The following is a 12,654-nucleotide window of genomic DNA, read 5'->3' as shown; positions in this document are numbered from 1 at the left end:
TACTGCTCCTGTGCATTGCCTACCTCGATGACCCTGGACTGACCTCTGAATTGTGAGCAAGCCCTCTGTTAAGTGCTTTCTTGGTGAGCTGCCTTGGTCGTGGTCACAGTGAGACACAGTGACAGAACTGCTTGTCACCTCTTTTTCCCAGTTCTAACAGTCACACTGACGCGTGTGTGCACTACCGTGGGACAGTTAGGAAAGGAACGTCCGTCCACACCTCTTTCCTTTTCCCTCTCCTCCCTACAGGACCGTTGGAGCCCTGACACTGCAGCAATCATCAGCGCTGCCACATTCCTGGGGCACATGGCCCGAGATCACTTGTCAGGCAGCTGGTGCCATGGCCCCACAGAAGGAAGCATTTGTTGTAGTTACGTGAGTTGGTCCAGCAACTCTGTGGGGACATCCAGCAAAGAATGTTAACATGTTAACAACACAGACAGAATGGCACAGTCAACATTCTCTGATGAAATTAATAAAATACATGAGTCATGTTCATTTCTATTTTTTATTAAAATACTTTTTTGATTACAGAGACACCAACAAGAATATACACAAGTCCATGTGTTGTAGGTCACGTCAAATGTAATAAACACAGATGCTTGGGAATGAACAAAAGAATTGAAAGTCTCCAAGGACACTTTCCAAGAACAAACCTTTCCACTGTACCCAATTCTAAGCCTTGTTAAAATATGCTAATGACAATCTTATTTTCTGAAACTTTAGAAATTATACTTTGGCTAGGTGGTGGTGGTGCAGGCCTTTAGTTCCAGCACTGGGGCGGCAGAGGCTGGTGGATCTCTGAGTTTGAGACCAGCCTGATGTACACAGTGAGTTCCAGAACACCCAGGGCTACACAGAGAAACCCTGTCTTAACACCCCCCCCAAAAAAGCTATCCCTTGGTGTGAAGACCCCTGCACAGATAGCATCCTGTGTAAACAAACATTTTACTTGAATTGCTGTTTGCTTTTTGTACCATAATTATGAATATAATTCCAGTCATAATTAGATGTCATGGGGAAGCAGCCTGTCCATGTCTTGCTACAGGACAGTGTGTGTGCATGGATTTAAATGCCCCATTCACATCCTGGTGTTTTGTTTCTTGTTGGCACTCAGGGTGGAACCCAGGGCTGCACCCACAATAACCAAGAGCTCCATCCTGGGTTTTAACCTCAGCCCTTAAAATCTGAGATTTTTTAAACCTGGCTGTAATAAAGACAACAACATTTTTTATTGAAAAAGAAACAAACTTTTACAAAATCTTCAGTGTGGAAGAACGTGCTAGAACTGTGCAGAAGCAGGCTACTAACATCTGAAATGTTTAATTTCAATGTAAAAAATTACTCAGAACGCTGAGTACAGAACTAGAAAGGGTTTTTTTGTTTGTCTGTGTTTTGCTTTTTTGAGACAGCGTCTTGCTATGTACCACAAGCTGGCTTTGGTCCTGTGATTTCCTTGTTTAGCTTCTCAACTCCTGGCTCTGAAAATAAAATCTGTCAGCTGAATGCCACTTTTTACTCAAGACCCTGGCAAACCAGGAAAAATACACAAAACATAAATATAAAATTCATCTGTGGAAATAATTTCTAATGGGGAAAACAGGGCAATAAAAAACAGTTAAAGCAATTAGCTTAAAAAATTGTCCACATGCTGGGCAGTGGTGGCGCACGCCTTTAATCCCAGCACTCAGGAGGCAGAGGCAGGCGGATCTCTGTGAGTTCAAGGCCAGCCTGGTTTACAGAGTGACTTCCAGGACAGCCAGGACTACACAGAATAACCCTGTCTCAAAAAATAAAAACAAAACAAAATTGCCCACATAGAAATGGATGGGATAAAAAAAAGACACACAACATTTTAAATTTTGACAATGAAAAGCTTAAAAAGGTGAAGATATATTTTAACAATGTTTGTGGGCATCATAAGCAAACATGAGGATAGCCAGCCTCATCGACATAGCAAGTTCCAGGCCAGCGGGGGCTGCATAGAGACCCTGACTCAAGACAAAACAACAAACAACAAACAAAAGAGAGCGTGAGGGGAACTGCCTGAAGCCACCACAGGAAGCAGCCTTGCGTGCAGGGCGTGACAGTCCTTGACAGTTTGCCAGCTGCAGTCCTTCAAGTGCCCTCCACACGGCCGTGTGGAGCAGAGAAAGGAGCTGAAATGTTTGCAGGGCACTCTTTTTTTTTTTCTTTTTTGGCTTTTCGAGACAGGGTTTCTCTCTGTGGCTTTGGAGGCTGTCCTGGCACTCGTTCTGTAGACCAGGCCGGCCTCGAACTCACAGAGATCCACCTACCTCTGCCTCCCGAGTGTGGGGACTAAAGGCGTGCGCCACCACCGCCTGGCTGCAGGGCACTTTTACACAGAGGTGTTGGTGTAAGAGAGAGGACGCCCTGATGTGTAATAGCCAGATCCACAGAAGGCTGAAGCACCTTCAGTATTCTTCAGTTAAGAAAGAGCACAGATTTAATAATGGATACCATACTATCACAAATGATCTTGTAACAAACTACTATTCAAATAAAAATGTAAATGTGTTTAAAAGCATTTTCTATTTTATGTACTAAAATATGTAAAGTATTCCTAAAAGTTACTTTAATTCAAATACACACTTGAGAAAATAGCATTTTTTAAAATCGAGTCTATGTATTATAAATGTTTGTTTTAGATTCATGCTTAAAGGTAAGGGTTTTATTTCTATGAAGGGCATATAGTATTCAGTTCGCCTCTATGGAAACACTATATAAGAAGCTGACTAGATGATTCCACGGCATGCTAGGAGTGAGCATAGTGAACAGATTTCCCCTCTACTTTCAGAAATATAGCTTTCCAAAATATGACATTTATTTAATAAGATATTAGGTTCAGATGTCCAGAAACAAATGTGGTATTACAAAGCAACTAAAACAGTGTCTATAGATGCTTCCCGACATTCTCGGTTCACGCCTGTGCACGCCTCTTCAGCCCTCTGCAGCCTCACGTGCTGGAGGAGCTGGTTACTCTGCTAGTGCTGAGCCAGCCCCGCCCTCCCACCCCCACCCCGCGCCTCACTTCACCTCTGCTGAGTCTGACCTACCAGTGCCTGACGTGATCTGCAGCCTGGCTGCTCTTTCCCTGGCTACTTGTGCACCCAGACCCTCATACAGTGCCGTAGTGGAGTTTCAAAGGTACGCTGCGACTCTTGGTCGTGATGACTCAACGCCGACACATCAACGCATCAGCATGTGGTGGTGGAGCGGAAGACGTCTAAGTCCCTGTCAGCACGAGTGCTGTAGGACAGGTCTCACCACGTAAGCCGTTTAACATGCTTTCAGACATTTACATGTGTGTGCGTGTGCACATGTGGGCACCTGCATGCACAAGTGTCACTGCACATGTGGAGGTCAGAGGACAACTTGCAGGAGCTGGGTTCTCTCCTACTCTGGGACTAGGGATCGAGCACAGGCCATCAGGTGGCAGCAGACACCTTTATCCACTGAGTAAGCTTACTGGCCCTAGGTAAAAGTTTTCTGTTGTGATATATAGTAAAATATAGTAAATATTTACTTTCTGAAACCAATGTAAAGCGGTTTGAAACTAAGCTTTTACAGTGGCTTGAATGTGAGTTGTTAGAATTACATACTGTAATATTTACTCTATTTACATAAGCAGATAAGCAATCCAAGGCACGGTTAAGGAAGGCGTGAGCGTAGAGACCCGGTGTCCTGGCATTGGCAGGTGAAAGCCACAAGCCCTGCTAACAGTCTTCTCTGCCACTGGAAACAGAAAGCACCGATCCGAGATCTTCCAGGCTCCTCTGGACCCCGCCCTCACAGGACTCAAGTTCTACTGTAGCCAATGGAAAAGACATACACTAACAGGCAGCAAACATACGAGTACAGTTATAATACATACTTAACATGGGCCTAGCATACTCGACTCATGACATCTGCACACTTCACGACTTGCTGAGTAATTTCCACGCCCTCCCATCGACTGGACCGCTTTGGTTTGCGTTTCCTTCCTTCTTTAAAACATGCAGTTCATACACTTGACGGTTTTACTGCCGTAGTCGATACACTCCGGGCCGATGCACTCACAGCAGGCATTATGAAACCAGCGGTATTTAGACGCTCCCATGGACTCACAGGATATTTTACACTGGTGTATGGACATGCAGTCATCAAAGTAGACCACAGTACACATGTGCTCTGGAAAACAAACAGACAGACACCGGAGGTTTCAGTACAGACAACAAGAGCTCTGCCACACAGTTAACGACACCAGCAGTTATCTGCCTAGTTCTCTTACTGCTGACCAGCACAGGACAAAAACGAGGACAAAAAACCTTTGTTTGCTACCTGTGTTGACAGATCTTCACTTTACACACAGGCAGAGACACGAAGGTTAGATCATCTGGCTAACAACCATCTTCGAGGCACCATGGCTGCTTCCTAAACTGACGCTTCTCCAAAGACATACTTCTCCAGTCCAGACAAGACTGAAAACTACGGTCCTAAGCTCATACTGAGAATTTGTACTGAAGCAAGTAATCTACACGATTAGGCATCAGCATATATTAGCAAGTAGACACCCCTAATAAGATTGCCACAGGATGGCCACGTTTTTAACTCTGCAGGTGTTAGTTGCATGGGGCTGCTTTGCTAACATATAACTAAACAAACCAAAGACAATAGCAACCCCGAGCAGAGAGCGCACCATCAAAAGTTAAGGCTTGTGTTTTGTTTCTTCTCCCATCCCAGGACAGAGGAGCTGGTCTCTTGCTTATGCAGCCGAGACTGCTCAAGAAACTCCTATTGCTCCTGCTTCGGCCAACTGGTCCTGGGTTACATGCATGTGCCGCCCTGCCTGCTTGACTAAGTTGTTTTTAGAGCCACTTAGAACTAATGAATAGAGGGAAGGCCTCTGAGAAAATACTGGGCTTGTGTCTAGGTGAATAAAAGACGAAGCTTCTGGGCACTGAAGGATGAGCCTTGGAGATGCGTAGAATATCCACGGAACAGGGCAAAGCCCGGGGGCACGTACATGCTGTCTTCACACATGGGGCTGCAGCAGGAGATCATGAGTGCACATACATGTTGTCTTCACACGTGGGGCTGGAGCAGCAGATCATGAGTGTAAGACTAACCTGGCTTTGCAGTGAATTCAAATACACATCAAACTATGTCAGAGAGAGAAAGGGAAGCCCAGTGGGAGGGCTCAGGGGTAGAGGACTTGCCATGCAGGCCTTGTCTGACCCCGGGGCCCACCGCACAGCGCTTCCCAGATGTGCCGGCAGCGAGCACCCTCCATATTCACACAATAGCAGTGAACAATTCTTGTGTTTCAGGGCCGTCTAGTGAAGACGCTGGTGTCTCCCCAGTCCCCGTCTATTTCAGGCTACACAAATCAAACTTAGAAGCTGCTCTGAAAGATAACCTGACACAGGTGTCACAGACCAGAGAGCAACAGGTACCTCTGTCGCTGGGATAAGGGGCGTGGACATTGTTGCTGGGAACAGACACATTTTGGTGGTGCGGCTGGTTCACAGTTTCTAAGAAGGAAACCAGATTTTCATGGTGGGACAACTCCTCCGCCACAGGGAAGGAGACAATGTTCCAGTTCAGCTGGGTGTCTCCCTCTGTGAGTGCTCGGAACAGGGAAGGGATGGGCTCATGCAGCTCCTCCACCGTGCTCTTTGAAGTGGGAGGCGTGTCGCTGTAATTCCGAGGGTTACACATCCCTGGGGAGGCAAAGGGAATAAAAGTTTACTTTCCTCACGGATTCTAACACTCGGTGCTTTGCTAATCCCCTGGCATCCTCTGTATGCTAACGCTGTGATTTCTAGCATTACGACTGCATGTTTTCCAGACCTTTTTTCCTCCTGAAAGGACAAAAAGTAGTGAGAACCACTCACTGAGCAAACCAAGGTTCAAACTACCCACCACCTGTGATTCCAGGGCTTTGGTAACACAAATACACAGTCAGCCAGGAAAGCACACGCACGTATGCTGGCGTGTGTGTGTGCATGTGTAATACATGGAAGGCAATGTGATGACATGGAACGTCAGCTTTCACTGACTCAATAATCAATGAGACCTTGAAAACTGGCTACCAGAGCCTGGGATACAGCTCAGTTGCTAAGATGCTATTCAAGCCCTCAATTCAGTCCCCAGCGCTGTAGAACCAGGTGTGCGTGACACATCTGCAATCCCTGGCTGGTGTCTCATCCACACCCAGGAAGCATAATCAACAGGAAGTGGGGTTTCCCCAGCAGCATCACCCCTTAAAGTCCCTGACAGCACCATCAGCTGGGGACCCAGCATCTAAACACACGAGCAGTGGGGAACCTCTCACATTCAAGTCATAACACCAAGAACGACCTTGAACTGTCCCTTGTGCTCAGAGTACCGGCGTGTGACAACAGCTGGTTTATGTGCCGCTGGGGATCCGGCCTAGGGCCTGGTGTATATACCAGATGGACACGCCCTGTGTATCACACTTTAAAAACAAAATTATGTTTCATTTTTTGTTAATATCTATTAGGTCTAATAGAATTTCATGTCTTCCCTGGAGTAAAAGTTTGAAAAGTTAAGCCAAAATTTATAAGTTCTTAAATTTTATAAATTCAGTGAGGAGAAAAGTATCTCTTCTGTTTTTTACATTTTGTTAAGGAATTTGGCAAGAGCTGAGTAGAATAACTTGTGTTTCTCTCTCATACAGTTTAAGAAATCTGAACTTCAGAGTCAAACTGTACGGCAGAATCAAGGATTAAATGAAAGCATGAACACTTTACTCGTAAGTGAGGAAACAGACCAAAGACAACGTCTTATCTCCTGTTACACAGCAGGAGCAGCGCCACAGTCATGACGGCCTGCTTTCACACTGCCGTTCCAACAAGCACATGCTAACGCGGTCCCAGCACAGGGAGCGGCCAGTGCCGCAGAGCGTACGGCACACGCGGTTTCTGCTGCCGCCTTCTGTGTACGTCGAACTAGCAACCAGTGATGAGAGGCAAATGCTTGAGTTCAAAGGTCAGACTTAAAGCTCCAGTGCTTACTACCAGAACGTCATTATAAAAAATTCACTTTTGTGCATTACCAATTTTGGATGAAAAGGCTTGTCCTTTAACTAGTAATGCATTAAAACCAGGACGCGGAGAGGGGCTGCTTCAGTAAGACAGAGGGCAGGCACTGTCTCTTGCAAACACTATGAAGGAACAGAGCTGGGGCGATGAAGACGGATTTTATCTTGAAAAGAAAAAGAGAAGAAAACAGCCAGGACCCACAGCGGTGCCAAGACGACTAGAAGGCACAGACGGAACTGAGACAGGACAAGGGCAGAAGGAACCTGGGAGGGGAGCAGAGAGCCCAGCGGGCCAGTCCCCACTCACTGCCGCCAGAGACCGACGACGGGATGGCCCAGAGGACAAGGAATCCAAGTGCACTTCTAAAGCCTGTCAGGGACCCTAGGAGGAATCTGAACAAGCACATGAGGGGTAGGAAGTCCCAGGCCAGGGTAAATGCAGCACACACGAGAGCGGCAGAGACTAACGGGAAACTGAGCGTGAGGACAGCGTGCAGACTTCAAAAGCGAACACAAACCCAGCAAATACTGCAGTGAGAATCTCAGTAATTCAGAAAAGAATATTAAGGAAAGCATTCTCGACAGATTACCAAATCAGACAAAAGAGTGAATACTAGGGATGTGGTCAAGGGTGACAAAGTAGCATGTCAGCCATCAAAGAATCAATACAGAGCACATTGTTTACCACTCCTGTGAGTGCGTGAGTGTGTGAGCGTGAGCGGTGTGAGTGTGAGTGCGTGAGTGTGTGAGCGTGAGCGGTGTGAGTGTGAGTGCGTGAGTGTGTGAGCGTGAGCGGTGTGAGTGTGAGTGCGTGAGTGTGTGAGCGTGAGTGTGTGAACGTGAGCGTGTGCGGTGTGTGAGTGTGTGAGTGGTGTGAACAAATGTGAATGTGTGAGCGTGAGCGGTGTGAGCGTGAGCGGTGTGAGCGTGAGTGTGTGAGTGTGTGAGTGTGTGAGCGTGAGCATGTGAGCGAATGTGAATGTGTGAGCGTGAGCGGTGTGAGCGGTGTGAGCAGGAGTGTGTGAGCGTGAGTGTGTGAGCGAATGTGAATTGTGAGCGTGAGCGGTGTGAGCGAATATGAATGTTAGTGTGAGTGTGTGTGTTCTGAGACAGGGTCTCTACACAGTGCAGGCTTGCCTTGAACTCACCATGTAGCCCAGATTGGCCTCACATTTTGGCCATCCTCCTGTCTCAGTCTCCCACGGGCTGGGATTACGCACATGACACCATGGTCAGTTGGAATGACATATTTCAAGTCATAAGAGTAAAGCCCATTAAATCCAGGAAACTCATCTTTAAAAGTGAAGAAATAAATGAGACCGTCTATGATAAGGACAAACTGAAGCACTCACGACTGTTAAGCTCGAGTTACTTAAAGGAACTGTATACAGGTACCACAACTTCTTCATGCTGACCTGCTGACAGGCATCCGGGCTGGCACCCTGTGAGGAGCGCTTCAGTACCTTGTAGACATGCACCTCTAAGCTTAGGATCACTGGACACAGAACAAAGCTTCCACATTTTTAGAGAAATTATTCTGCTTCTCAAACACATGTTTGACAGCCTGAAGGCTGGTTTCTCCTCAGAGAGCTTCTCAGAGCCCTTCCTCACGGCTTCAGCCAGGACCGTCCCCCAGGTCACACACAAGGCTGTTATCCTGACTGAACTCCAGGAACTACTCTCTCCTTCAGTCCAGGCCTGCTCTTTGCTCGTCTGCCGTATCACTGGTCCTTTGTTACAACTTTTAAAGACGGTGTGTGATGTCTTTTTTCTCTCTCTCAAACGGAAACTGTAAAACATGTTCTTTTACAGACATAAGGACTGGGAGTGGCGGTGCACACCTTTGATCCCAGCATTTGGGAGGCAGAGGAGGGTGGATCTTTGGATTCCAAGCCAGCCTGGTCTACAGCAGGTTCCAGGTCATTCTGGTCTACACAGTGAGACCCTGTCTAAAGAGAACAAGGGTACCAAAGGGCGAAAGGGACTATTGCAGGCTTTTTTTGTTCTTTGGGGGCCACCACTCAGCTCCCAAATAAATACACACATGGCGGCTGATTCTTTCTTACGAAGCCTGGCCTTGGCTTGTTTCTAGCCAGCTTTTCTTAAATTGGTCCGTTGACCTTTGCCTCTGGGTTTTCACCTTTCTCTACTCTGTATCCCTTTCGTTACTTCTTATCCCACAGCAAATTGTGTAGCTGGGTGGTTGGCCCCTGGAGTCCTCCTCTCCTCATGACCCTACATCTCTTCCTTCCAGATTTCTCCTTCTGTTTATCCTCTCTGCCTGGCAGCCCCGCCTGTCCTTTCTCCTGCCTTGCTGTTGGCCGTTCAGCTCTTTATTAGACCATCAGGTGTTTTAGACAGGCAAAGAGTCACAGCATCACAGAGTTAAACAATTGCAACATAAAAGAAAGCCACACAAGTTGGCATCACTAGACAAATGTTCCTCGGTATAAACAAATGTAACACACCGTAAACTATTATTCCACACCAGACCATGTGAGGAGAGGACCCGTAGGAGCAGGGAGGATAAGAGTGGATGCCAGAGGTGGTAAACATGCTAGAAGTGTATCACATACATGTATGAAAACCTCACAATCAACTCTATATGCTCATTTAATACACACCAGTCTTTCGAAAGGAAAAATGGTGGACGGGAAATTGTCTACACAACTGGGTCCTTGGTCCAACAAACCCGATGAGCTGTCTGAGGGCAGGTGAGCGTCTTCCTGGGCACGCACCGCCTGCCTTCCTCCAGCGCCCCCCCCCACTGGTTTCAAACTTGTGAAGCCACAGGTGCCTAGCTCAGCTTTCCAACCTGTAGGCATCACCACACTCAAGCATTACTTTTTTCTAAAATCTTTATAACCTGGAAATCACTCTGTAGACCAAACTGTCCTTGAACTCCCTGAGATCCACCTGGCTCTGTCTCCCAAGTGCTGGCAGATGGATCTCTGTGAATTCAAGATCAGCAATTTACAAAGTGAGTTCCAGGACTGCCACTGTTACACAGAGAAGCCTGTCTTGAAAAAACAAAAAACAACAAAACATATGTTTTTCACAGTCAGACATACAGGCAAAACACCCATACAGATAAAATTAAATAAGATTAAAAACTAAATATATTCTCCATTGATTCCTCACTCCTACACTTCCTTCCTAATCTTTTTTATTTAAACTATTTTTACATAACTATATGCCAGTAATATAATTCTCTGTACACTTACTTACGCAGTATTATTTACATGTATGGTAGGTACAGTTTGTGCTAGCAGTAATATAATTCTCTGTACACTTATCTTACGCAGTATTATTTACATGTATGGTAGGCACAGTTTGTGCTAGCAGTAATATAATTCTCTGTACACTTACTTACGCAGTATTATTTACATGTATGGTAGGTACAGTTTGTGCTAGCAGTAATATAATTCTCTGTACACTTATCTTACGCAGTATTATTTACATGTATGGTAGGCACAGTTTGTGCTAGCAGTAATATAATTCTCTGTACACTTATCTTACGCAGTATTATTTACATGTATGGTAGGTACAGTTTGTGCTAGCAGTAATATAATTCTCTGTACACTTATCTTACGCAGTATTATTTACATGTATGGTAGGCACAGTTTGTGCTAGCAGTAATATAATTCTCTGTACACTTATCTTACGCAGTATTATTTACATGTATGGTAGGTACAGTTTGTGCTAGCAGGGTTTATATCAACTTGACACAAGCTAGACTCATCAGAGAGGAGGGATCCTCAATGAAGAAAATCCCTCCATAAGATGAGGCTGTATAGTCTTAAAAAACAAACAAAAGATGAGGCTGTAGGCAAGCCTGTACGGCATTTTCTTAATTAGTGATTGATGGGGGAGGTCCAGATTACAGTAGGTGGGGCCATCGCTGGGCTGCTGGTCCTGGGTTCCATAAGAAAGCAGGTTGAGCAAGTCATGAGGGTCAAGCCAGTAAGCAGCACCCTCCACGGCCTCTGCATCAGCTCCTGCCTCCAGGTTCCTGCCCTGTGAGCTCCTGTCCTGACGTCCTTCGGTGATGAGCAGGGATGTGGAAGTGTGAGTCAGACGAACCCTCTCCTCCCCAGCTTACTTTGGTCCTGGTGTCACATCACAACAATGACAATCCTGATTAAGAAACTTATATTATTTAAAGTCAAGGATTCTGTGATTTAAAAGACAAAATCTGGGGCTGGAGAGATGGCTCAGCAGTTAAGGGCACTGACTGCTCTTCCAGAGGTTCTGAGTTCAATTCCCAGCACCCACATGGTGGCTCACAACCATCTGTAATGAGATCTGGCGCCCCCTTCTGGCCTGCAGGTGTACATGCAGGCAGAACCCTGTACATAATAAATACATCTTAAAGAAAGAAAAAGAAACAAAGAGAAGTCTGGGGACGGCGTGGCTGCCCACCACTTACCGACACAGTCGCAGCACTCATCCCACAGGGTCCCCAGGCACAGCATGCACTCCTTACAGCAAGGGCAGCTTCCTTCTCCAGGCCGGCACTGGCAGAGCTCCTAAAAGTAAGTGCAAATCCCAAATGATTACAGGTATCTAAAACTCTCTGAGCAAAAGAATAACCCACAGTACTTCCATTTATAAAAATTTACTCCTAGCCGGGCGGTGGTGGCGCACGCCTTTAGTCCCCACACTCGGGAGGCAGAGGCAGGCGGATCTCTGTGAGTCTAAAGGAGCGAGTTCCAGGGCAGCCTCCAAAGCCACAGAGAAACCCTGTCTTGAAAAACAAAAAACAAAACAACAGCAACAAAAAAAATTTATTCCTACCTGGGCAGTGATGGTGCATGCCTTTAATCCTAGCACTCTGAAGGCAGAAGCAGGTGAATCTCAGTGAGTTCGAGGCTGGCCTGTTCTACAAAGCTACACAGAGAAACACTGTCTACGACATACATAGGCACTGGTAAAATACCCATACACATACATCTCTTTTTCAAAACAAAACACCAATGTCCTTTCACATTTGTTACTGTGGAATCTGGCTTCCACAAGCACCAGACAGAGACACGCGTACACTCACACGCACTCACAGTCTACAGACACAGTGAAGTACAAGTCTATGCAGTTCCACCTCTGGAGGCTGGGCGCTGGGTGCAGTGAGGTAAGAACACATCGAAGCAGGCCAGCGATGTCAATGGGCAACCAGAGTGCTTGTGGCATGAACAAGGTCCTAGGTTCAGTCTCCAACCCTGCAAACTAAACATGCTACGTGACGACTAAAGGTACAGCCCAGGGGTGCAGTGCTCGCCCAGTCGTAGCAAGGTGCGGCAGTCCATCTCACATACACGCACGCACACACACACGTGCACACACACACAGACACACGCACACACACAGACAGACACACACACGGATGCACACACAGACACACGCACGCACATAGACACACACCACACAGTCACACACAAGCACAGGCACACACACACACAGGATCATCGAGCTTGTCGTAGAAGATTATTCACAAAGACTGTAACAAATATCTCCCTCTTTGGACTGTAACTTCACCATCACTCCAACCGTGGGGCAGAGGCTTTAAACTCAATCCATCTTCTGGGAAGGAG

The 12,654-nt window shown here is 46.5% G+C and overlaps 1 protein-coding gene across 2 annotated transcripts in view; it reads right to left on the bottom strand.

Moving 5' to 3' along the window:
- Window positions 1-494: 494 nt before the first annotated feature.
- Window positions 495-12,654, bottom strand: part of Twsg1 (twisted gastrulation BMP signaling modulator 1) — a 29,098-nt gene continuing 16,938 nt past the window's right edge. For both annotated transcript variants that reach the window (XM_005077164.4, XM_040752922.1), the window contains exons 3-5: window positions 11,496-11,595; window positions 5,457-5,723; window positions 495-4,191 (exon numbers count right to left, since the gene is read on the bottom strand). In XM_005077164.4, the coding sequence (XP_005077221.1) occupies window positions 4,010-4,191; window positions 5,457-5,723; window positions 11,496-11,595 (549 nt within the window). In that variant the 3' untranslated portion in view covers window positions 495-4,009. The remainder of the gene's footprint in view (window positions 4,192-5,456; window positions 5,724-11,495; window positions 11,596-12,654) is intronic.

The sequence above is a fragment of the Mesocricetus auratus genome, unplaced genomic scaffold, assembly GCF_017639785.1.
Source record: "Mesocricetus auratus isolate SY011 unplaced genomic scaffold, BCM_Maur_2.0 Super-Scaffold_100010, whole genome shotgun sequence".
NCBI classification, from domain to species: domain Eukaryota; kingdom Metazoa; phylum Chordata; class Mammalia; order Rodentia; family Cricetidae; genus Mesocricetus; species Mesocricetus auratus.
This window is presented reverse-complemented; position numbering and strand designations above follow the sequence as displayed.